The 26299-nt window shown below is 40.1% G+C and overlaps 1 protein-coding gene across 4 annotated transcripts in view; it reads right to left on the reverse strand.

Moving 5' to 3' along the window:
- Positions 1-26299, reverse strand: part of LOC103143028 (5'-AMP-activated protein kinase subunit gamma-2-like) — a 30101-nt gene extending 3802 nt beyond the window's left edge. Inside the window, exons 1-12 of one of the 4 annotated variants that reach the window (XM_007559393.2) lie at positions 25963-26299; positions 24203-24268; positions 19053-19302; positions 7156-7385; positions 4829-4880; positions 3024-3130; positions 1800-1881; positions 1109-1167; positions 951-996; positions 799-853; positions 575-701; positions 92-257 (exon numbers count right to left, since the gene is read on the reverse strand). In XM_007559393.2, the coding sequence (XP_007559455.1) occupies positions 92-257; positions 575-701; positions 799-853; positions 951-996; positions 1109-1167; positions 1800-1881; positions 3024-3130; positions 4829-4880; positions 7156-7385; positions 19053-19302; positions 24203-24268; positions 25963-26046 (1324 nt within the window). In that variant the 5' untranslated portion in view covers positions 26047-26299. The other 3 variants (XM_007559394.2, XM_007559398.2, XM_007559397.2) reach the window with 3 other exon arrangements.

The raw sequence follows: 26299 nt of genomic DNA on the forward strand, positions 1-26299 counted from the left end.
AGACAAAAAAACCCCCAAAACAAAATCAAAATTAAGGTAAAATCTTGAATTATTAAAGGGATTATTTTGTGATGGTTCATTGTGGTTTTACCCGAGTCATCCACCACAGGCAGAGCAGACACCCGTCTCTCCACGAAGATGTTGAGGGCTTTAATGATAGGCGTGTCTGGGTGGATGAAAGCGATTTCATGGTACGTCCCGATGCCGAGCTCACCTAGGGTCTGCTTCATGAACGCTGGCTTTGGCATTTCACACACCTGGGAATTTTAAACACACACCTCAAAAATTTAGTTTCTTGAAAAGTCACTTTACTGCGTTGTAAAAGGCATTGATACATGTTTTATACTATATCTATAAAGAGAGAGAGAGAAATAGGGAGGTCTCTTTTTAAGGAATAACTAATATGCCAGGATGAATCCAAAGACTTTTGATCAATTCCCACATTCACCACATGGGGGAGCCAGGCATATGAAAATGAGGAAAAAGTTGAACGTTTACATTTCATCTAATTAGGCCTTACAGATTAAAATTCATCTAAACAGAATGCGATGACCGAGAAAATTTCTGAACTCACAAACAGCTGGAGGAACTTTAGGATCCTCTTGTGCGTGAGAATATAAAGTGCATTCCCTGTAACAGGGTCGATGACAGGCAGGCGGTGAATTTTATTTTTGATGAGGGTGTACACTGCATCAAACAGACTGCAAAAGCGGAAAACAAAGAAACGCGTCATGAGAGCAACAATCAAGAGGTGCAGAATAAAAACAATGTGTGAAGTTTAGCAGGATTTTAGAAAACCTTGCATCTGGTGATATGTTCACAAGAGGTTTAAACGTTGCTTGAAGATAAACCTCTGAGAGGAGAGAACAAGGCAAACATTGGATTATTAAACCCCACAAAGATCAGAAGATTACTACTGTAAGCGTGCGTCAACACTTGGAGATACTTGCCTCTCCATGTTTCAAGCTTGTGTTCCTCTAACTCATAAATTTGCACCTAAAAAAACAAAACAAAAAAAAAAACAAGACAAAAACAAAACAACCTCAGTTTTAGGGGAAAAAAAAGTAACCAAAAAGTAATATTTAAAATATATGCTGATTAAACTCACCATCGGTGACTTATAGTATCTGTGCAGTATGATGATGAAATCTGTGATTGTCAGCATTCCTGCAGCGAAAACAGATCAAGTCAATAAACACCTCAGAGGAATGCCTGCAGGCATCAAGCAGCTGGAAGGAGGGCGTGGTTTGTTCAAGCACAGATCTGGTTCCCCTTTTTGCTTTATTCTCACATTGACTTGACATTCATTATTCATCACAGGCAGCAGAGCTCAAACTCAATTCACAACTGGCTCCTCTTTCGACTACGGACAACAGACAAAGATGCTTCTTTGACATTTCTACACTCGATATAAATGAGTCATCTCTTGCGCTTTAATAGCTTGGGATGGCTTTAATGTTCTCTACTCGATAAGGAGACACGCTCTGCCAGCCATGACTGCTAACACACAGCACAGCCTCGTTGTTTATTTATGGAAAACCAGAACAGCAATGACATTTTCCGTCTCAGTCAAAGGAAATAATTAAGAGATCACAATGAGGCTTAAATAAAATATAGACCTAAAGGCATAAAACCATCTTTCCTTTACATTTAAATATTGCACTCTACTGTCTTCATCCAACAAACTAAGAGAGCTAAACACACTGTATCCGTTGACGGATTTTCTAATTTAATTCAATACACAAAATCATTTAAACACGTTTTAATGCGAGTCTGTTGACACATTTCATTGTACTTACCCACAAAGCTTTGCTTCTCTGTGTCCCACAGAGGAGCAGCTCGCACACCGTTAGCCACCAAGGCAAAGAATGCCTTCTTAACCTGCCAAGAAAAAAATAAAGATTAATTATCTAATAAAAAAAAAAACACATTGCCAACCACACATACGTCACATTACGTCACATGCTGGTCACTTCATCTATTTGTCATTTTATTAGTTTCAAGTATGAAAAGAACCTGTTTTCAGGTTGAGCCTAATTGATTTAAAGCAATTTGGTTTAATCTCCTTCCAGCTAGAAGATTTGGTTATGTGACTAAATGTCATTTAAAAAGAGGAGGTTGTTCAGAATCATTTTAGTTTGTGAGGGATCATAATTCTTCTTTTCCAAACCCGTCTGGCCCCATTTGAAAAAGAATCTGCTCACTAAAAACAACAAACAATGATTCTTCCACCCTTAACATCAGCAACTTCAACCAAGTGCTCAGAGTGCTGGCATTGAGTCTGTTGTGTCTTTCTGGAGGAATCCTGGCTCAGTTTTCTTTTCAGAATTGCTTTACTTGAGACATAGTGGAAGATTTTTGAACATATCAAGTCCAGATTTTGAATACGTCACTACAAACCCTTAAGTTGAGCCACCTAGAAATGGACTTGCTGGTCTGCAATGGATCATTGCTCTGCTTCACAACCCAAGTACGCTTGAGTCACCAACTTGTGCACGGACATTCAGGATTTTCCGGCCAATTTCAGGAAAACAAACTAACCGAAGACTTATCTACTCATTCTGTTATTAAAGTAAAAAGAGCAACTGTCCGATATAATAAATGTTTAATGTAAAAATGTGAGTGCATCATGACAAAATTAATTATAAAAACAAAAAACTAAATGGTAAAATAAATAGTCAAAAACTTGGGGCTGAAACATAGCTCTTGGTCTTGCGTTTTTTATGTCTTTGGGTTGATCGTCCAACACCTTCAGATAGACGATCTCAACTCTCAGCGGTTAAAGATTGACAAGTCAACGAGGTCCTACTCTCCTTGGATTACTGTTTAACAGCTTCAAGGCAATACAGCGAAACATTTCACAGAAATTGCCCCAAGGTAAACTCATTGCATTTTGTTGTACATTAACTAAACCCGGAAGCCTGTTTCTATTCCCAAGACGAAAACTTCAAAGCAACAGAAACAAAACTGGTATTTATGGGGTTTACAGGACACATTTCAAGTCGGGAGAAAAATGTACTAACTTGAAGCGCCGTGTCAAACACGACCAGCTTGGAGCTTGTGGGGACGATGTCGTAGCACTTGTGGGATTTCATAAAGCGCATGTAAATATCACTCTCGGGTTCAGCAGCTGAAAGAAAAATACTTTGTAAGTAAGGTAAAATCTCCTGAGGAATGCGTAATGACAGCTTGGAAACAACGCACGCACGCACACACACACACACACAAATACACACGCACACGCAAAACAGCCTAAACAGCCATTACGAGCAAAACGGACCACTTATGGCCACTTCCCTGCTCCAGCTTACTGATAATTACCCACTGCTTTAAACGTCAACAAACAAACAAACAAACAGTGGAAAATCTTGGGAAGAAAAAGTCCTTGTGGTCTCAAAGTCTTAACAGTGAGAGCGAGCAACATTTAAATTGTTTTTCAATATTTGATGATCTCACATAAAGGTACTAAAGTGAACGAATGACAGATGTTTTTTCCACTTTATGAGATTGTAGGACATTTTTTATCAAAGTTAAGACTTTCCTATTTCATAAATTTTTTTTTAAATGCAAGCAGTCCTAAAATACACTCCCTTATTTGTATTACTTCAGTTCACTATACATTCGTGTTTTTTTGTTGTTGTTTTTTTTTACCTTCTTTTCCTTGTATTTTACAGTACTTAAAATCCATTTTAAAAATTGTACTAGCCATGCTTTTTATGTAACAAAACTGTAGATATAACTTGGTGGTCGTATGTAGAATGTATTACAGCTGGGTTTCTCCTTTTGCTACTTTTGTTGTATATCAGGTAAAATATATCACCTGAAAAATAAGCTTACACACACTTGCACCTATTTATTGTGACATAATAAGGCATACAGCAACTTATTAGCATAATTTTTTGTGTGTACATTTGCGTTTTTCTTGTTTTTATATCAAACTCTTCATTTTTAGGAGATTACTTGTATTCTGTATGAATGCAGCTAAAGGCTTTAGCCATATGATGTGAGAATCCTGCATGGATGTTAGGAAAATCTGACATTGCTAGGGAAGACTAGAGGAGACAGAAATGGCCAGGCTTGATGCAGAACTGCATGACTTTACAGAAATAAAGGCTTTCAAACATTTGGTGTTTAATTCATCTATATAAAAGTGTTTCTCTCAGTGATAAAGATCCTAAAAACAAAAGACTTTTCAATAGTCTTCTAATTTATTGAATGTGTCTTAAGTTTGTGAAAGCTAAATACGTAATTGTTCAAACTGCATGCATTGCCCTTGTCCTGTCAAATCTTCTAACCCACCAAGCCATGACTCATATCTGCAAGGTTAACATAACACCTTGCAACTCAAATGATTCAGAACCTATGTGGAAATAAGTCCAGTCATTCATCCGCTTTAGTGTTTACCAACACCAGCTGATCTTAATTCTTCCTCTTGTGATGTCACTGGCACACATAAGGACAAACTTGGTGTTATTTCCATGTGGGTTTTGTAAAATCTTGTAATTGAACCCCATGGTTTTTTTTTGGTTTGTTTGTTTGTTTTCCTTTACTCAAATGTGTTTGTATTGTAAGTCTAAATTTGTACATAAAATAGCACTGGTCGTCAAAACTTCAACATACAGTGCAAAATACATATTGTAAACAATTCTGAAAAGACGATTTACAATATTATGTGCGTTAAGACCCTTTCCTTTTTAGCCTGGACCAACACATGAAACTGGAAACAACTGCAATACCTGCTAGATCCCAACACTTTCGCACCGCGTTAAAGCAAAGATTTACGGCGTTAAAGTGGTGACGAGCAGCGCAGGCTCAGCGGGACACTCACCATCATCATCTAGTTCAAGTTTCTCCAGCATACCTTCGAATAAGCCGTAGACCTGTGGGAGAAAACAGGCAAGAAGTTGGGAGTGAGGAGCGCGGCAGCGGGTCAGTGCACAGCCAGAAAAACTTTGCAGTAAATTGGTAGTGAGCAGCAGGCTGGCTCTTCCTCCCTGCAGCTTACAGTAGATCAAACCGATTGAGGAAAAAAAAAAAAAAAAAAAAAAAAACTCCCAGCAAGAGTAAGACAGCTGAGCGGCGTCTATTGCCTCAAAGATACTCCCCAAGTGTGCTAAATACAAGCAGACAACCTGTCAAAAAAATACACATTTTCAGCGGCGCATAATATTTTGAGCGCACACACCCCCTCTTGAACAACACACAGTGGATCGGTCCTGATCTATTTGGTGCAGCGGGGAGCGGGTGCGCGAGAGCCGCTACTGTTCACAGAGACGTGTGTAAATTAAACCCCGACACAACAAACCATCTTTAGACGTCGTCCAACGCGTAAAAAGTCACAGGGAGCTCACCAAATGGAAATGAGCGAAGGACGAGTCGGGTGGAAAAAGCAGGAAGCTCCGTGCTCTGACGACACGCCCCTCCACGCAGGACAACCTGACTGCCTCGCCATATTAGGAAATCCTTCCCGTTGCCTAGCAGCAAGAAGAAGCTGGGGATGCCTCGTCAAGCGTTCATTACTTGAAACAAACACGACCTAGATCTACGAAACATCTTCCCGATAGCACAGCTATGACATCATGTAACACAAAGTGGGTTAATTAGATCTCTTCCAGGACCCAGCTGGATATACGCTGCGTCACGCTGCGAGATTAGCATATGCAAAGTCTGCTTGTTAATGCACGTTTTTCCGCCCTATGTGCTGCCAAGCACTTTCACAACAACCCTCTGCAGCAGGAGGGGGTGGGGGAAGCTTCCACACCTGCTTTGGGATGCTCCACAGTCTCCCCAGCGGTGCTCTGTAATGATGACACAGCACTTCTCCAGCCAAAATCTCCCCCTGCACTCTCATAAATCAGATCCCGCTGCACCACGCCAGGCATGTGGCCTGCTTTATACTACGGCAAGCCTCTGGGAGGCACACACCCATTCAGCGAATTGCACTTAAAATGGAAAATGGCGAAAGGTGAATTATAACATAACATTATGATTTTTTTTTTTGAGGCGGCAGAGAGGAACCACAAGTCTTCAGGCGTTAATAGTTAAATATTGATTCACCTTGGTTGGCTGGAATCCACCATCACTGCAGGCGGATGGGTTCAGACAGCTTTTTAGATAATTATTTATTCTAAAACCACGAGAGTCATCAGTAATTCCTCTTTAGCCAAAGGAGATAAGATATGAAATACTCTGCCAAGACTGCCAGAATCTTATTATACCTTAAAGCTAAATCGGTCTGAGAAGAGAAGAGAGCACATTGAAACCGTTTTAAAGCCTTGGACGTTTTCACAATGTATAGTCACACTGCAACATGTAGTTTTGACAACATGTCATCAGTTTTATGACATAGAAAAACCCAAAGTGTTCCAATAAATGCAAAAATAAAAATTAAAAAAAGTCTGGGACGCATCTGTACTCAGCAAACCCTGAACAGAATCACCTTTTGCAAGAATTACAACCGCAGCAACCTTTGGGTTATGTTTCTACCAATTCTTTGTGAAATAGGTTTAATGTAGAGTATCTCTGAATATGTACTTTCAGCCAGTCTAACACATTAGACTGCTGAAGAAAGGTGTGCCCACAGCATGAAGCTGCCACCACCATGTGTCAGCATAGGGTTGATGTGTTCAGGGTAATGTATGGCATTAGTTTTGCTCATTTGAGCAAAGCACCTTCTACCACAGGTATACTGCGTCCCCTTCATAGCTAGGGGAAAAACTGTATGAGGAACATCTCATGACTGTTTGTCATGCCATGACAAATAGTCACAAGGTGTCCTGTTTGTCAACAGATATTTGTCACTTGAACTGCTCTCATGTAACAGCATTGCATTGGTGTTTTTCACTGCCACCACTGTCCAAATAAACTTTTATGAGTCTGAGGAAAGAAGCGCATGAGTCATAGACAGGAAGCATTTAAGGCTGCTGTTGTGTATCCAAAAGGGAAAACTGTTAGAGTAAACATCCCATGACCCATGCAGGATAATTACTGCATTTATCTCACGCTGCTTTCTCCAAAACTTGCAAAAGAGACCTTGGCATTTGATTTTAGTTTTGGCCTTTGGGTGTCACAGATAATTGCAAAAATAATTCTGCTTCATAAAACAGATAAAAGACAGACTTTGTGAAGTATTCATTTTACATTAGCATAACTCACATGTTGTGAGGTAGAGATGGGTGGCACAGGGCTGGTTGATGGGATCGGGGGTTTGGTGTGGGGAAGGCTGAGGCGCTGTCCTGTGTCCGGGGGCGCGGACAGGGAGTGGGCTCGGGTACTGGGCTCCAGGCGTTCTGGGCTGGGGCCGCTTTGCTGCTGGGCCTCCTGGCTGAACACAGGCTGGTTCAATGCCTGGGTCGGAGTGGTGGGAGGTGTGGAGAGCCCAGAAGCTGCAGAGAGAGAGAGAGCGATAAGGTTCACGACAGATAAGTCATCTTATCTTTTCTTTCTTTACATTTGTACCCATTTTTTTTTTTCCTTTAAGCAAAGCTGGCTGACAATGTAGACATGCATCACAGAGGTGCTGCCGTTATGACCAGGGAGGCTATCAATTATCTAAATAACATACCTAAGCAGGACTGCACCGATTTATCGACTAGCTGATTTACCTCAATTTTGGGAGCTCGGTGATCGGCCGATACTTGCATGTGAAGCCGATGTTATCCACCAATCTTATCTACCTCAGCAAAGGTCTGAAATAAACCACTCTCCTCTTCTGCTTTGAGAGAGGTTTGACTGACAGACCGGCCCACCAGGTTATTTCTGCACCAGTGACTTGCGGTCAGGGGAGGCAGAGCCTCACCTGTCATAATGGAAAAATATAATGAAAAAAGAATGTATATTGCTATTTTAACCCTGTGGTTAAAGTATTTTAACCCTGTGGTTAAAGTATTTATTTTTTTATTTAGCTTAACCAATTCTGATTATTTTTTTCTTCAAAAATCGCTGAATTTTCTCATTTTCCCATTCAAATGCTCGGAAGCGAATCCGGTGAGGCAGCAGCGAGCTGAGCCTCACCTTTGACTGCGCAACCTCTCGCTAACTGCGCCGGCTGCCACTCGATGAGAGCAAGTTCCTCCTGTCTGAACGTCGCCAATAAAATGGTTAAAAAACATTTAACATATGAACTGATTTTCCATAATTTAGCTTATGTGTATATAATGTACAGTGCTTTATTTTGTCACAAACTGTGTGTGTATCGTGTTTCGTGTGCTGAGGAGCGATCAGAAATGGCAGAGAACAGACTTGAGGTGAGGCAGGCAGTTCTCTTGCCTCATGGCTGGGGGCGCTCATGATCCCAGACATTGTGACTCCACAACTGCAGAGCAAGAGACAGTAACAGCGAGCTAGCAATACAGTAACGTCAAGCACAGCGATATATTTATAGTTTTCTCCTCGTACCACAGCAATCACTTATTAATAATTGCAAAATAAACAGTAAGCCTAAAACCATACCACTGCAACAGGCTGAATGTTCCAGCTTGGCAGCTGAATGTTTTTGGACTGTGGGAGGAATCCGGAGTACCCACGCATGCACAGGGAGAACAAGCAAACTCCATGCAGAAAGACCCAGGGAGTTGAACCCACAACTTGCTACAAGGTGACAGTGCTACCAACTCAGAATGAACTTGGGTAAAAATGAGTGTATGTTTTATAAATAAAGCTAACCTCACAATCTTTTGCAAAGGCAAGTCATAAAATCTCAACTTGACCACAAGTTGGCACTATTGGTGTATTTTCTTTCTCTGCAATATTTGACAACTGGTCTGATTAAGTTTTGTTTATTTCTTACAGAACCAATAAATTTGACATAAACGTTAACTCTGAACAATCTTAATCTCTACTTTGGTCAACATATCTGCTTAAAACAAATGTTAAATTATTATTTTATTTAGTTTTTAGTAAAACCTTTTACTTCCCCAAGGATTTTAGGATCTCCTTTATATACCTTTTTCTCCTGAGTCACCATGTATCCACAGCTGATTTTTCATACCTCAATCCAAATCAGCAGAACTCAGACATTGTGAAATAAAAATATTTATGTCTTTTTAAAAACAGTTTCAATACAGCTTTGGATGACAGATCTGGGTCAATATTAACTTTCTATTTTAAACACCACTAATTTTAACAATACTGAAATTCTTTTCTGTTTGATAAATAACATTGTGCTACAACTATAACTGTTGTCTGAATGATTTCAGCAGTAATAAAAGGTTTATAATGTGCATTAGCTAACTGATTACCTGCAATCTTTTTCTTTAAGCCATCAACACTACAGTATACTAGCAGCTGTTGAAACCTGCATCCTCCTGATTGTTTTCATGAAAAATCTGCTTTAGGGAGCTCAAAGGTCAGCTCATAAACAAATGCAAGCGAGTGCTGTAAAAAAAACAAGAAAAAAAAAGTGATGAATAATAGATTAACTGAGCATAAATCACTACCGAGGGAGATCCCGCCTCCTGTTGTTGAGAGAGCGACTTTAAATTCCCATGTAACGATCAGCTGTCTGTGACGCAGCGGCTTCGTCAGACTGGGGTTCGTTTATCACATGACAGCCTGCATGCTCTTTCACGTCAGGCCTGGCAAGCTTGCGTGGGGCGACATGCGACCCTCATGTTGCTACGGGTGCTCCCCCGTGACATATTTCTGAGACCTGACAATAAGCTACGACGTGGGCTACATGGTTCACATTACAATCTCTTCACCCTGAATTTTGAAGGAATGAGAAAAGCCAAAGAAGGGGAGTTTAGTTTTCTTTTTTTTTATTATGACAGATATAAACGCTTTAAACACTTGACTATTAGTGAGTTCAGGCAACATATCATGTTTCTGTACCGCAAAAGAGAGCGGTTTAAAATAGTATTTAGACACAAACTTAAACATAACAATATTAAGTCGTGAAACATTTTAGTCAAAGCAGACCCTGATTATTTTCCCCTTTAACACTATCTCTTGACATTTAGTTGGCGCTCAGCAGGCCTCTTTGGTGTGCCCAGCTTCCGCTGTGCAGCTGTCTTTTTTTAGCCACGCTGCTGAGGCACATTCCACAGGAGCAGATAACAGCGGGCCTGCGAGCCCTCTCATCTGTCTGGGTAATAGAGGACAGTTAGGCACCAGCCGGGGAAATGGGACATGGATGTGTTGCTGCAAAGAATTCATCCTGATCCAAAGCAAACAATCATCTAATTTAACTTTAGAGTTACCAAAGAGGAGATCAATTCTGACGCAACCAACTGTATAGAAAAACAAAAGAAGACCCGACAATGATTTTTAAGGTTGAAAAATAAAAAGATCAAACCGAGGTGTTATGCTTTAACGTTGGCTGTTAGTTAAAACTAACAGCAAGGTATACCTAATACAGATGAGCACATTATTTCAGCTTCTCAAACATATGGAAAGTTGATTATTTTAATGAGGGGAAAAAAAAAACAAAAAAAAAAAAAAACAACGTTTGGATGCTTAGTCGGACTAGAAAAAGTCATAAAATGAGATTATAATCATTCTGGTAGCAATTTACTGTTCTCCCACAATTATTTTCCTAGTGAAGCAAATCAAATAGGAACATTTCTCAAATCATTTTCTTACAAAATAATATTCCTGAGCTATTTTGACAATAAACAGTACAAAAATTGCAATCGAAAAAGCAAATTATCGCGGAACAAAACTATTAGTGAATGTTATTGCCTTAAAGTCATTAGCAGCTCCAAATTAAAATCACAAAATCCAACTTGGTTGCAGTTTTGCATTGGTCTGTACCCAGGCTGTATTAACACGTTTTAAAGCAGCGACGTGTTAGTGTAACACCTATAAAAGCGGATCCTCTCAGCCCTTGAACAGGACTGACTCTTGGAGCAATATGAAACTTACCATCTGAATTCAGTCCAGTACTGAAGTAACTAAAGCTTCAGACATTGATTTGTCACTCAGTGAGCAAACTTCTGCAGCAATGTTGCAATGTACGTCAGCTACACTAAATCACTTCCCCATATTAGAACAGAAATATAAAAACAGTATCATAACCAGATGTTTAATAATCACCTAAAAAGCCAAAACAGTATTACTAAGAAGCACCAAGATGTTTTCTGATAGGCCACGATTAATTTTCACATGCAGAAGATGAAATCCCAAAGGATGCTGTCTAACAATAGGAGGAATGTGGTTTTTGATTCTGCAGTGGCTAGGCTCTGGACCAAAGGACTGAAATGGCGTCGAGTCAAGAAGCCGAGATTCATTACACAGAGTACAAAATTTAAAGGTTTTATTTTTTGCTATTTTAATGATTATGGCTTACAGGTAAAGAAAACCCAAAATTTTGAATCTCAGTAAACCACAACATCACATTAGACCAATCTAATGTGATGCTTTAAGCACAAATCTCAGGCTTCTGAAATGCATACGTACATTTCCAATCACACAATGCTTAATTGGGCCTCATCTTGTGAAAATTACTGCATCAATGCATCATGGCATAGAGGAAATCAGCACTGCAAAGGTGTAGAGAAAGCCCAGATTGCTTTGACAGGTGCCTTCAGGTCATCTGCTTTACTGGCTCTCCTGTCTCTCATCTTCCTAATGATAACTGCCTATAGATCTTCTATGCTATATTTTGCTGGCCAATCAAGAACAGCAACACGCTGGCCATTGAACCAGTTTCTGGTACCTTTGGCAGTGTGGACAGGCAACAAATCTTGCTGGAAAATAAAATTACCAACTACTTGTGGCTTGTCATCAGATGGAAAGCGTCAAGTTCTCTAGAATTTCCTAGTAGACAGCTGCATTGACTGCAGGCTTCAGAAAACACAGTGGACCAACACCAGCAGTTGGCATGGCGTCCCAAACCATCGTAGACTGTCCAAACTTCTCACTGGACTTTAAGCAATGTGGATTCTGTGCCCCTCTCCTCCTGGCTGAGCCAAAATAAAGCAAGAAACTAGTCTCTCAAAATAAGGGAGGCTTTTCTGACTTTCTGCACAGCTGCTCCACGGTTAAAGATTACGTTAAAGTAATCTGCAGCTGTGTCAGATTCTGTGATATTAGAACAACAGGTCACGACGGACAAACGTTTTGTTTTCCTTTAATTAAGTAATCCAGGAAAAATCCTTGTACGGTTCACTGCTGAATGTTTGCCGTATCAAAATGTGAACTTTTGCAGATTTAATGCTCTGACCAGGTCTCATAAAGACGACGTTGATCGTGACATTGGATTGAGCTGAAAAAAATCTTTTATTCCACAGATAACGTTCCTGTGTTTGTTAAACCACGCAGTTTGCATGACATTGTAGCCACTGTGATAAACGTTTAATTAGATGCATGTCAAGATTTCCTAACGTGAATCATCTACTAATTGAGAGCACAGTAAGCTTTTGAAATGAAAGCATTCTTTGGTTCTGCTTCGTAGAACTGCTGTGCATCCCCAACACCTTGAATTAGACTTCTGGTTTCTGCCAGAAAGATACTGTTATCTTTTGACTTGGAACTGCTTCTTCTCTGAAAGGTAAACAGGATTCGCAAAAGTAGGCTGGATTTTGGCCTTGACTGAGTAATAATTCTATGAAAACACATTCATGAAACTCCACAGTCTGATTACATTCTGATGAGATGACCTCTACGATACTGCTAATTAATGGCACTGGCAGTGAGACACCAGAAAACAGCCTCAACAAATCAGATTTATCCAGCCTCACTGACTTGGTTGCAATATATTTCTCAGAAAAAGTTCCAGCAAAGTCTAGTTTGCTTTGTTCCTCTTCTCTCGAAGAACTTTTCTCCTTCGTCTAATTTTTCTTTGGAGCAATTCAAGGTGGAAAACCATCAAACCCCTTGAGAGATAAACCAACTCCGTTTCCCCACAACGACCATCAGGGCAGATTAAACAGCTGTGCAGAGATTCCTCTGTCAGCAGCGCTGGAAAAAAAGAGGGTGTGTGTCACGTGTCAAGAGACCAGTAGACTCTTCTGTGTTTATTCTTTAAATAAACATTAATCTGAAGGGATTCTAAGACATCTCCTCTCTTTCCTTCATGACTGCAGTTCAAATTCCCTGGAAATGTCAAATAAAAAAAAAACATCTTCAAATGAATTAACTTCATAAAAGAAAAACTTCATTCAAAAGCTATGAGAGTTATTCGAGACCAGTTGATGTCGGAAACAATCTATGGGAGGTGATATTTCCCACATATAATTACGTGAAAAAAAAAAAAAAAAAACTGGGACACCCTATTGATACTCAGTTTTTTGTTGATTTTTTTTTACATATCAATGTCTAATATTTTTTTTGTTTAATCTCTAAAAGATGTTAAGACATCCTGTTATAACATCCTCCATGATGGTGGCTTGACTGTACAAAACCAAAATGAGACACTTGGGAACATTTTCCCTGCTCCTCACTTTCTGCTGTGAGATGTTTCAGGGGTTGTACAGCCCATTTCAAGTAATCCCAGAATATCTGTGGATATCTGGGCTTTGATTCTGCCAATCCCGGGCTTTCCATCTCTTAATTCTCAGCCAGAGCTTGGTGGATTAACTAGTACTTGTCTAGAGTCATTGTCATGCTGCAGAGATGGTCACTTTTTCCTCTGATACATATTAAGACCTCATGATGGGATTTATGATGGTGAGCTGACCAGATCCTGCTGCAGTAAAGCATCTCTGAACCATGACACTTACACCTTAATGATTTATGATGGGAGGTTTTTTTTTTTTTTTTCTGAAAAACTGGACTTGGAATCTGCCAAATATTTCTGTTCTGGTGTCCAAGTAATTAAGTTTCAAACTCATCCGTGCATGGAAATTTATTCTGGACTTTGTCGATGTTCTCTCTGGCAAACTTCCGTCTGGGTCTTGTGTTTTTCTCAGAGAGCAAAAGTTTTCTCCCTGCAGAACTTCCATCAGAGTTTAACTTGCCTAGTCTCTTTCTGGTTGTACAACCAAGCAGGTTAATGTCAACAGAGTTGATCATTCTTAATTTCACCGTTTTTAAAAATCTTTTGGAGCCTCATAAGTTGGTACAAGTCCAGGATTCTTTTAATTTTAGCATACATTCATGTGTACATGATGCGATATGCCTGTGTGCAATTTTAGCCATTTGAAGCTGGGAAAACAGTCACAGTTTCCCGTCTTTTGCCAAAACAGAGGCTGGAATTTTGTGGCTTGCAATTTATAGAATATTTCAATAGGTCCTTAAGTCAGTTTTTTATTATTATTTATACCACTTCTATTTCCCAAGTATCGTTCAAATTAATATTAAATATCCAAATGTGCAAGAAAAACATGATGCAGGCTGCTTCACCCAAAAACATCTACTTCATCTCGATGTGACAGCTTATACTCTATTTTAGTGACGTGCTCCAAGTGGAGCAGCTATTCTGAACTCCCCTCGGATAACAGGACAGAAAAAAAAAATGACATTGAAGGGACATAAAGTAGAGTAGCTATACATTTCTCTGGTGCTAGAAAACGGATTAATTTATTTCAGTTTGCATCGTTCTATCAAAATCCTACAATGCTGGCTATAATATTTAATACAAAAAACTACAAAAGCTGCGTTTAATATGAACTCTGCAGCAAAAAAAAAAAAACTGCTGACCGCCTGGACCGTGCACATAGCCATAGCATATAAGCTCGTGTCCTGGTACTGTGTTTGCTGATGCAGATGCATGGCGGCACGTGTGAAATTAAAGATTAGCTGCATCAGTGGTGCCTCAACTCTGTGCGTCGCTGTAATGGTGATCATGAACAGCAGTCGTTACCTACGCAATCTGCAACTCTGTCTTTTCTAAATTTCAAACATTGTAGCTCTCTACTGACTTACACCGCAGCAGTTCTACTGATGCCAAATACAGCAGCATAACGGCAGACTTGGTGAAAGCTGAATGTCAATTTAGAAAACTTTAACAAATGAACAGCAACCCTGATGTTCAATGTTAAGAACACTTAATGCAAAATGTATTCTCATGACATGAGAGTCTCACTAGAACAAGAAAAAAAGTGTCTAAGAAAGCCGGAAATCCCGTCATAGGCAAGTGAGGAGTGTGGAACGTTACCGGCCAGACACGAAGCCTCGGACGGATGCCTCCCTTCTAGCCCATCCTGCTCTTTTCGTTTCTTGCTCCTCCTTAGGCTGCCAAACCGCTTCATGGAAAGCAGTGGGTGGTTGGCTCAAGACTCAGTGTGGTCATGACCATCCGCATCACGATGGGAACGCACTCTCAAAACTGCCCCGAGTGACAGTCACTCCACTTACTTTGTTTTTGCTCTGTTTTGTTTGTTCGCCGAGAATAAATCCAGATCAGTAAAAATGATGATTGAAGGAATTAATGAGAGAAACTCTCCAACAGCAAATAAGAAGGAGGATAAAAAAAGTAAGTGCTGACCCAGCAGGAGGTGGTATGCAGGTCATAAATTCAAAATAAAAAGACAAGAATGTGAAAGCTGTAAATTCCAGAGAGCCAGAGTGATGCTCGGGTCAGGGTGGCTCTCCTTCTCTCTCAGAGGCGCTGGCGCTGTAAATTGTCAGGTGCAGCTGTGGGTGGCATCTCTCTAATATAGCAAGTCGCTCCACTGCTGTAAAAGGAGGCGAGTCCACACAAAAATCCCTGCCGATTGGCCAAGGCCGGCCGTCTCCCCGCCCTCCCTCTTCCTCACGGAGTAAATTCAGCACAGGAACATCTGCTTCGCTCAGTCATCACGTGAGGTCACTTCGTCAGGCTGCTTCTGGGGGTAAACACATTCATCTGATCTTGCAGTTTAACACAATGCGGTGGCCCGGCTCGGGGACAGTTGTGCGGCTCGGTGTCTGTAACCTGACCTTTAAGAGTGCTGAGACCAGCCCCCTGTCAGATGACGGCAGCGGGACATCCCATGCTCCGTCAGCTGATCAGAAAGCTGCAGTTCAATACTAGTGCCCTCTCCTACCCTCTACCGATGCCCCCCAACTGCTCATAATAGTTCAAACTGGGGAAGTATAGATTTCAATTAACATGCTATGCAAGAGGTGAACAGCCAACATGACTTCGGAGCTCAAATTTAATCAATGATTTATGCTTTTAGGATTTTATTACACTCCTAGTAAGAATTAAAAAAATATCCAGATATTAAATTCACAAGAAAAGTAATGTTTCATTGTGGGAGAGATTTCTCCTTAGCTAAAAGAAACATAATAACACCTTGTAAGGACTGGCGTGCAAGAACGAAGAAGGTCAAAGCTACCCAGTTGCTTTATTTACTGACAACAAAAGGCACATTGGCAACCAAAAGGGAGAGAGAAGGAGGGAAACTGTACATGGCTGTGAAGGGAGCTCCTGAGAGTCTGGTCACTTCCACATAAGGCGATGGAAGAGCAACAGCAGCAGCAAGAGGCTGACAATGTCCAGGCGACGGGGGAAAACACATTTAGAAACAGGCCAGAATGGGGCAACATTCTGGTCATATTTGAATATATGCAAACATATCAAAGACAAAGCTGTTGTCTGTTGAGTGGCATCTGAAAAAGATGCAAACTCTGGAGATTGGGGAAAAAAAAAAAAAAAAAAACTTCGGTGGCGTTAAGAGGAGGTGCCATCGAAGTGACTTTGCCATCAGCACCCCCTTGTGGTGAAAGCAAAGCATCAACAGAAACTTCCACTTGATTTTCAATGTCTTGGAAAATAATTTCTTGAGTTTTTCCACATTTTCTCTCGTTACAAACACAAGTGACAATCTATTAATGGGATGTTTTAGGGTAGACTGAAACAAAGTAGTATATAATTTAGAGGCAGAAGGGAAAGGAAACATTTTTAAGTATGCCAGGGAGTTATATGCTGCTCACTTTACTCTGCTACCTCTAAATAAAATAAATTTAAAAAAAAAAGTTCAACCAAATGTAAACAGAAACCATCTAAATAGAAACTAGAGTCCCATTTTTTTTATCTCAGTATAAATCCTGCTGTTCTGTAAAGGGCTCAGAACAGGGAAGACAGCAGTCAGCATAGGAAGAAGGCTGAACTCTGAACGTCACTGTTCTATCAGTCATCTGAAAATGGAAAAAGTGTGGCAGAGTGTAAAACCTCCCAAAAAACGACAACACCTGAGCTAACCAGTCAGGCAAGGAGAATGTTAGTCAGTGAAGCAGGCCAAGGGCCAATGGTAACATGAGGACCAGGAGAAATTCACAACTCAGACAGGAGAATCTGTTGCTACGACAACCACTACTTATTTTATAAATCTGCCATTTACAAAACAGTAGCAAGAAAAAAGGCCATTATTGTAGAAAAGTCATGAGATGACCAGTTCGGAAGCACATAAGTTAAAAAAAAACTGAAGCAGGGGACAAAGCTAATGTGAAAGAAGACGATCAGGTCGGATAAAACCATGAGTGAACTCTTTCGCCAACAAGCAAAAATGCTGTGTGGTTAAAAACAAATCTAACAAGAAAAATCAGCATGAAATAATCTCTTTGGTGAAACTGGGTGATGGCAGCGTCATGCTGTGGGGATGGATGTTCTTCTTCAGGAGAGACAAGGGAAGCTGGTTAGAGTCGATGACATGGATGGAGATTTCAATACTTTGCAATTCTTGAATGGCCCTGTTAAAGTCCAGACCTAAAAATTCAATTGAGAATTTTTAAATTACCTAAAAATTAACGTCTGTATTTCCTCCTCTCCTGACAGACTTGGAGACATTTCACCGAGATAAGAGACACAAATTTCAGTCTCTAGCATAGTCTGTAGAGACAAAAGGCAAAAGACTTGTTTGTACCTCTAAATGCAATAAAAGATCTGTCCAACTGACTCAGGGAGGCAGAGTACAAATACACACCACACTTTTCAGATTTTTAAATCAGAAAATTATTTCAATCATGCACATCTTGGTTACGCACCACTTCCTGTTGGTCTATCACATAAAACTGCAGTGAAATGCCCTGAAGTTTGTGGCTGTAAACTAACAAAATGGGAAAGAATTCAAGGGGTGTGAATAGTTTTTCAGAGCGATGTAGAGAGACATTTTGAAACGCGCACTCACTCGGTCTTTGACATTCAGTTTAAATCTCTCTTTCCGCTGATCATCCCGCGATTAAGCTGCGTGTCGAATCAAATCACACTAATAAACCCAAGCTGGTCCCTTTGGAGGAGTGAATCAGCCGCAGTGTGTTCTTGTTTTGTTTACTTATTTATTTATTTATTCATTTGTTTTTTGGTTTGCTTTACGATCGATGCCGTTCTCCAGAGGAAGCTGAGCATGATAAGGTTTGGCCCGAGCCGAGATGTTCCACCAGCCTCTGCCAAACTGACCCTCTGCGAGGAAACACAGAAGAATGGGTTCATGTGCGCGCCAAAAAAACGCATGACTCATTCATGTAGCTGTTTGATGAAGCTTCCAGCAGGGCTGTTTCCATGAAGACAAGGCTTTAAACTGTTATGCAACGATAAACCCGCAAATGCATGGAGACACGAAAGCTTAAAGTCTGCCAGTTAGGTCTGTGCTTCATAAAGCGGGGCCTTGTTCTACCTACTCGGTCTCATTTCTCCCTGCTTTTTGATTATGCCCTAATGAGCTGCAGTAGTAGCTGGTGAATGCACTTTGGCAGGCCTCCAATGGTTCAGATGCCAAACTTCATAAAACAAACTGGCCTTCAAACAGCAAAGACAACCGACTCCTTTTTCCTAGAGAAAAACTGTTGACGACAATAACACGAAAAACCTCTCCGCAGGTTGTCCGTCATGAGATTGCTTAGCTGCAGAGCACCACAGCGAAAAGAAGTGGTTTTATTCTTCTTCTTCTTCGAGGTGGACGTTTCTTCTTTCAAGTCTGCGCCACAACGTCGAGCAGTGCAGAGCAGACGAAGGCAGACATGTTCTGTGTAACCTCAATCTCAAGCAGCACAGGGACCTGGATGTGGCTTTAACCAGTGCAGGAAACCCAGATAATGTGACAAAAGTTTCCCCACTTGAGTCGAACTTCCTTTTCGCCGCTCTTTCTCCTTCATGAAATCAGTGTTTTGCTTTCAGAGTTATAACGATAAGAACGCGTCATTTAACGCACAAGTGGAGCCTTCGTTGCCACCGTGACTTATCCACTTACCTCTCCTGGTTCTGGAGAAAATTTTGATGCTCGTCGACGTGGAATTGGACCGGAAGATGCCACTGAAGCTGAGGCGATGGGGGGACTTGGGCGAGGCGTTCTGGTGGGAGGGATAGGGGAAAATGGTTTTGGGTGACGTTGAAGCGGCCTTTGACGGCACCGGAGCGGAGTGGGGCGTTGAGGGGTTGCTGGCCGGGTTCTTGGCAGAAACCTCTTTTGTGGGGCTGGCTGAGCGGATGAGACGATCCCCCTGAGAGACAATAAAAGAAGAGACAGCTTTATTCTCCTGCACTTAAGTGAATGTGTGGCTCATTATGAGCGAGAGGCTGCAGAGCTGCTCTGTACACAAACAGCAAAGCAAAGGACGAAAGCGAAGAAAGCAAGAGTCAGGAAAAGATTTATTGTGAAACAAGGTCTACTGATGGCACATTTTGTGTCACTTCTCCTTTTTACACAGGCTTTTGTTTAGATAGCTACACTGCAGCAGCTAATGGTGCCTCATAAAAAGCTGTGTACAAATCTGAGTCCCATGTGAAACCTGTAATAAAGCCCAGATTGTCAGATTGTGAAAGAGGTAGTGTTAAACACTTTAGATATTGGATGCAAATATTACTACTGACATATACACAAAGTAACACTAGTCTGTCAGCCTGTTGTAAAAGGTAAGTAATTAATTAATTGCATAATAAATTGAAATGAGCTTGAAAATTTCCATTCCGATTATCATTTTATGAAGGAGAATTTTGTTTAGAAACATCAGAGTCTATTTTATTTATAATTCTGGTTGTGTGTGGTTTTTATTCCTGTTTTCATTATTGGTTTTGTTGTTGTTGCGTTTTAATTTGGATATTTAAAATATCGTCCAATTCCAGTGTTAATGGTTCTTTACAAAATTAATGTTTACTGCTGTTTTTATAAGCTGAACTTGCATTATTATGCACCAATGAAATTGTTACTTGAACCATTTCTCAAAACAACATTATCCTTTATTGCGACAATTACTCGGGCAATTAATCGCCTGGAAAACGTGCTATTGTGACAGGCCTAACAATCTATCGTCGTCTCATTTAATCTCGGTATAAATCCAGCTGTTTTATGAAGACATCGGAGGTTTGTTAGAGAATAATAGAGAATAAACAGTATCTTGAAAAGCAAAGTAAACAGGGCAGGAATAAAGTTCTGAAGACATTTATATCAAGTTTAGGGGACATGATTCGAACGTCTGAAAGAGCACGGTTCAGTCCAAAAGAGGGAAAAAGTGTAGCACAAATTCATTTCTGTCCATCAAAACTGACAGACTGGGCAGGGAGAACATTAATTAGAAAAGCAGCCAAGAGGCTCATGGAGGCTCTGCAGGAGCTGAACATAACCACTAGTTAACAACTACCAGTAAATCTGGGTTTTAGTCAATAGTGGCAAAAAGAAGGACACTACTGAAAGAACTCTCAGTTAAAACAATATTATTTCAGACAAACAGGAAACATGTGAAGAGAGATTTCCTGGTTGGATAAGACCAAAATTGAACGTTTTGTCCAAGATGCAAAATGCTGTGTCGTGGAGAATCTAACTCTGCACGTTCCCCACCAAATACAAACACACCAATCCCAGGTGAAATATGGTGGTGGCAGCATTAAATTGTGGAGAGGAGGCAAATACAGGGAAACCTTGACAGAAAATGCAGCAAAAGATTTGACACTGTGGTGAAGGTTCACAGTTCAACAATCCAAGGACCTTAAATCTGCAGCCAGAGCTACAAAAGAATGTTTTGCAAAAGAAATACAAGGCTAGAATGGCCGATAAAGACCAGACCTGGATCTAATCTTTCTATGTTTAAGATACTTTGCAAAGATGAGGGAGCAAAAATTTCAGCCTGAGCAAAGCTGATCTAGACATACCCTGAAGACTTATGGGGGCCGAATACAAATGCATGCCACACTTTCCTAATTGTCATTTGTACAAAAACAAAAAAACAACATTATTTTCCCCATGAACTACTTTGTATAGGTTGCACATAAAATAAACTGATGTTTACTTGACAAGAAAATAAAAACGATCAGTTATATTTTTATTTTATTTTATTTTATTTTTTTTACTGTAATTTTGTGTTTATAAAGAAAGAGAAAGAAATTGTGCTTTAGAAGACCCTCGAGGTTTTGGTTCACCAGACCCCAGATCTGTTTACTTGAGCTCATATTAAACTATCTGAACATCTAATAAACCTCCATCTTAATAGAGTTTTGTTTATAGTTTAACTTTATGTGATAAATAGGAGTTCTGTTTCTCGAAGTAGCCAGAAACTATGTTTGGTAAGGTAACGCTAGTTTGCAGTGTACTTGACACTTTCCATTCAGCACGAAAAACATAATTATGTCTATCTTTATTGTAGTGCTGTCTGATGACCAGAGGGTAAAAAAACCCCAAAAAAACAGAGGCTTAGGGGTTCATTGGTATTTGCACAACACCGAAGCTGTGATATGCTTGTAGTAATAACCCTGAACGATGTACTCATGCTATGTTTTCCAAGAATATTGCCCACTTGTTGGTAAAATAAGATAGACTAATGAAAGATTTGCAGCACCTGCAAGGCTGACTTTTGTTATTTCACTTTATACACATAAACACATTTTCTTTCAAGCTAATGTTATCTCTCCTGCAGCTAAGGGCAGACAGAACAAGCCAAGATCGACTCTCTAATCTATAAACAGCCTCTGCTTGACTTGGAGCAACCAGACATAACATCCACGTAAAGCCCTTCTTTAAGCTGCCTCCTGCAGATATGACTTGGAAATAACCGTGGAACAACTGGAGTCAGGACAAAGTGACAAGATGAAGGTGACGGCACATGTACCTTTATCAGGCACTGATAATCGCATTGCATTCATCTGATCGGGCTTAGAACTAATCAAAGTGATGTCCTTCACTTTATCAAAGGAGCACTAAAATGTGGCCATCTTGACGTTCTCTCAGTGAAGACTCCATCTTGTTTTTTTTTCTTTTACGGCCTTTTCGATTTTCTTTATTTAAAATCTGAAAAACTATTTGTGTTAATTGTCTCCATGTTGATGGGAAAAGCAGCATGCAGGTACACAAAGGCGTGTTTCTTAAAATATGACAACTATTCCACAGAAGGCAATGCGCTGTGATGTGGATGTACTGTTGGGAGTTTTTTTTTTTCTGGCTTTGCGCCCGTTGCGCAGAGATTTCTTTTGATTATGTTAATCTCTTATTGGTATTTTCCTCTGCAGATTAAGAAATAATAACGCTACTATTAGTATTATTAAACTGTTCAGTTTTCCTGAGCCTGTATGACTCATAGCCTCGGTTTCCTGCTCTAGGCCGACAGGGTTGACACACTCCAGTTGTTGACGGATGATGTCCTGCAACTTTTAAGTGTGTCTTTGGCCAAACACACCTGAATCAAATAATTAGGTCTTTAATAGATCTCTGAACACATTGACTGCACACTGAGGTGGTATCTCATCCATCGAAGTCAGGGGGGTTGGACTAGGGACACATCTAAAAGTGGCAGGACAAAGGCCATTTAGGACCAGAGCTTGACACACTTTTGGGAGGTTCGACTAGTTGTGCAATCAGAGGTATTCTGTTTACCTAGAATGTATTGAGTGGCTATTTCAGCAGCTGTTACATTTGTGTCTCGACTTATTTTTCTCTGACCTTTGAAACCAAAAAAGGCATTCTCACCAACGAAATTGTATTGTATTTTCTGAGGCCGACTTCCTGTAAACGTCAGAGATTTTTTTTGTGCATAAAAAAAAAAAAAGAGTCCCAGGAAATCAGCAGCTTCTGAAAAATTCAGACCAGCCCATCTGGCACCAACAACTGTGACACATTCAGAACCACTTAATCCCGTTTCTTCCTCATTCTCGTGCTCCGAGCGAACTTTAAGCCATATTCACTACTTCTACATGCCTACATGTTACTGGGCGAAAGACTATTTGGGTAACCAAGCTATTAAACTAAATAAAATGGCTGGTTAGTTTATACTTTAAAAAACAACAACAACAACAACAACAACAAAAAAAGCAGCACTCTAATTGGACAATACAGTTAAACTGTATAAACATTACATTTCAGTCTAGCTCTTTTTTTTTTGTTTGTTTTTTAGTTCTTCTGCACAAGGTCAATAACACATAAACAGATGGCGAAACCCTTCACTATTTGCTGTATAGAGACCAAAACAAAAAAAACATGAGAAGTGGAAGCCAGTCGACCAGGAGACAGAGAGCACCTCCTCCTCCTACCACTGCCTCCTGCCTGCACTGAATGAACCAACAACAACTCATTTAACCATTTGTTGGCCCTCATACACTGGCACATTAAAATACACAGAGATCTCCAGCTTGGAGGAGTGTCTTTACTGCAAACATTAAAATGCAACATTAACGTTTTGATGCCGTATGTGGAAAAACAAAGTATTACTTTTAATGAACCTGGTATTACTGCTGTCCTGCAGGAAATAACCATGTAGATGGTAAAAGCATAATTTTTGACAAAGTAAATTGAAGAAGGAAGGGCAGGTTTGTTATGTTTGTTTGGTTCACGGGCACATTTCAGCCTGACCCAGTCATTTGGCAAACTGGAGGAATGAGAGAGCACACTCCCATCCTCCCTATTTGCCAACAAATCTCAATCTCATATTGTGCAAGAGCTTGTTAAAGCATGCAAACCAGCTATCAGGGTTTTGCCTTGATAATATTCAGCACTCATAAAACACAAGCCAGCACCGAGTTTTATCTCTGCTGCACAAATATTCCACAGATAAATTTACAATATCCATCTTCAGGTGCAGGGAATGCTTATTCTAATGATGGACAGAAGCAGACAGCATGGATGGGGCTGCTTTTTGCGTTTACCAAAAAAATCAATGTGCTGTATGCGCTCGAGCCTGCGCCTGGGCACTGTGGGCGTGATGTTACTGTAAGCCAAAGTGAGTTGGCAGAAAAAAGAAGACGACCTAGTGTAATATCCTGCTCTTCCAAATCCACGTTAATTTGTTCAAAGCCAAACAAACACATCAAAACAGGCGCCATAAATCATCGGCGGGGGGAGGGCGAGAAAAGTGCAAGCTTGAGCAAACAAACAGTTGGAAAGCGATTTACAAAGTGTGTCAGAAGCAGGATTAAATGTACCTTCTGAAGGCCACTTTTGGTTGAGGCACTGGTCTCCAATTTAGGGGCAGTAAAATCACCAAAGTCCTGCACAAAGCAGAGATTTGTCTGTCAGCTTCCTGAAAATACAGCAGAGTAAATAAAGTGCATGTCTCAGCGTGTAACATGATGTGCTCATTGGGAACACAGGCTGTTTTTCTACAGAATAGATCTAGACCTGAGGGTAGGATCAGGTCTAAGGTGGGAATCGCGGCGGAAACCTGTGTGAAAAAATGCACAGGGTTAGGTGTTACTTTCTTTAGATGAGACGTCATGCGGCAAAGAAGCAGCTTTGTTACAAAGTTTTAGCTGGCTGGCAATTATAAGTTGTTTTCTTTTGTTCCTTGTCCAACTTGAGGGTGGAAAAGTTCACACAGCACTGTGTAATTCCAATATGTTGCATCCGAGTGTCACATTCATAACATTACAGCGCACTGGAACGTTTTTCGCTTCAGCATCAGACAACTGGCAAATAGTAAAAAAAAACAAAAAAAAAAAACAATGACTTCTGCTTATCCCCACAATCTGAGATAGCAACTGTAAAAACCGATAAGTAATATCTGTGTATCAACCTCGGCTAATAAAATGAAAATAAACAGAGTCCGCAGGTATCATTGGTCATACTGTATAAGCTCTAAACTGGAGAAGAAGATGCATAAAAAAATAAAATAAAATAAAAAAAAAAAACTTCAAATAAAGTAACCTTTAATGCCCTTGTTTTGGGAACTGTGTTCATTTTTTTAATCATCAGAAAATGGCACACAAAATAACAAGCGATTATTTTATTTTTGAGGGGGTGGGGGTGGGGGGGGGTTGTAGTCAATAGCGATGAAGAGGAATTAAAATTTGCTTTGCATTTGTTTTTAGATTTCAAATAATAACATGAAATCACCAATAAGGAGAAAAGCATTTCCAGACAAACTGTACACAACTTAAAAGTATATTCTTCACCCCGTGACGTCACTGCCCATATATGGCAGAGAAGAGCGTTGTTTTGTTTTGTTTTGTTTTGTTTTACATAGGGCTCAAATGTTAACTGTCCCTGATGTAAAATCTTTTAATTTTACCTTTTAATTTTATGTAGTCTATTTTTTTTAAATGTGACACATGAAAAGAAAATCTAAATAAATTTGATCTAAAATTAAATTTTCATTTCTAATAATCCGTTTTCAAATACAAAAAAAAAAAGAAAAAAAAGAAAAGAAAAACGGGTTAGTATTTCAAATATGTTGTATTTTGAAACGATACTCCTTTTGCCAATTGCTTTGTTAATGTATTCTGACGATCGCATTCAAAACACTAAAACAGGCACGGATAGGTTTGCTCATCACGTCCTGGAAAATTCCATGCATGTTTGGGAGAAAACAAAAACATTCAAAAACAACAACCTGCATTTTATTTGCACATGTAAACAATTGAAGCTCCGTAGTGGGAGTTGCCTGCGGTGACATCACAATAAATGCTTGGAGTTGCAGCTCAACCTACAAGTGAGAAATGGCTTAATGAAAAAGTCAAGCAATGCAACGATGTCTCTGCACAAACTGAGGCTGCATTTTACACAGATTAGAAACATTTTTAGTGAAAGTAAATAAACTGATTAACTTGGAAGACGTTACTCAGAGGCGGAATGCAGCTGAAAAAAAAAAGCATAACACCTAAAAGTTCATTTAAAAACTTCATTGAAAGTATATATTTTTAAATTAGCAATACAAAACAAACTGGCTAATACTTCAACGACTTACTGGCATGTTAATCCGGAGACCTTTCTTCTTTTTTGGCATTTTCTTTGAGCTCGCCTTGCTGGACTCCATCAACGTGCTTCCCATTTTTGTCTTCTTCTCGTTGTTTTTAAAAAAGCAAAACAAAAAATGTGTGATAAACTTCCAAACTATGTAACCAACTGGTTGTTTTCGACGGCAGAGCCTCGGCCAGCCGTGCCTACTTTGACTTCAGCTGCCCCCTCTACTCTTTACTACGACAACACCAAGCGAGGAGCAGGCTCGTCCACCAGGAAGTAGGCTCGGCTGTGAAAAAGAGGCAGGGCGCACCTCATACGCCACATTGTTTACAGGTGTTCTG

Source organism: Poecilia formosa, unplaced genomic scaffold (genome assembly GCF_000485575.1).
Source record: "Poecilia formosa unplaced genomic scaffold, Poecilia_formosa-5.1.2 Scaffold104, whole genome shotgun sequence".
In the NCBI taxonomy this organism is placed as follows: domain Eukaryota; kingdom Metazoa; phylum Chordata; class Actinopteri; order Cyprinodontiformes; family Poeciliidae; genus Poecilia; species Poecilia formosa.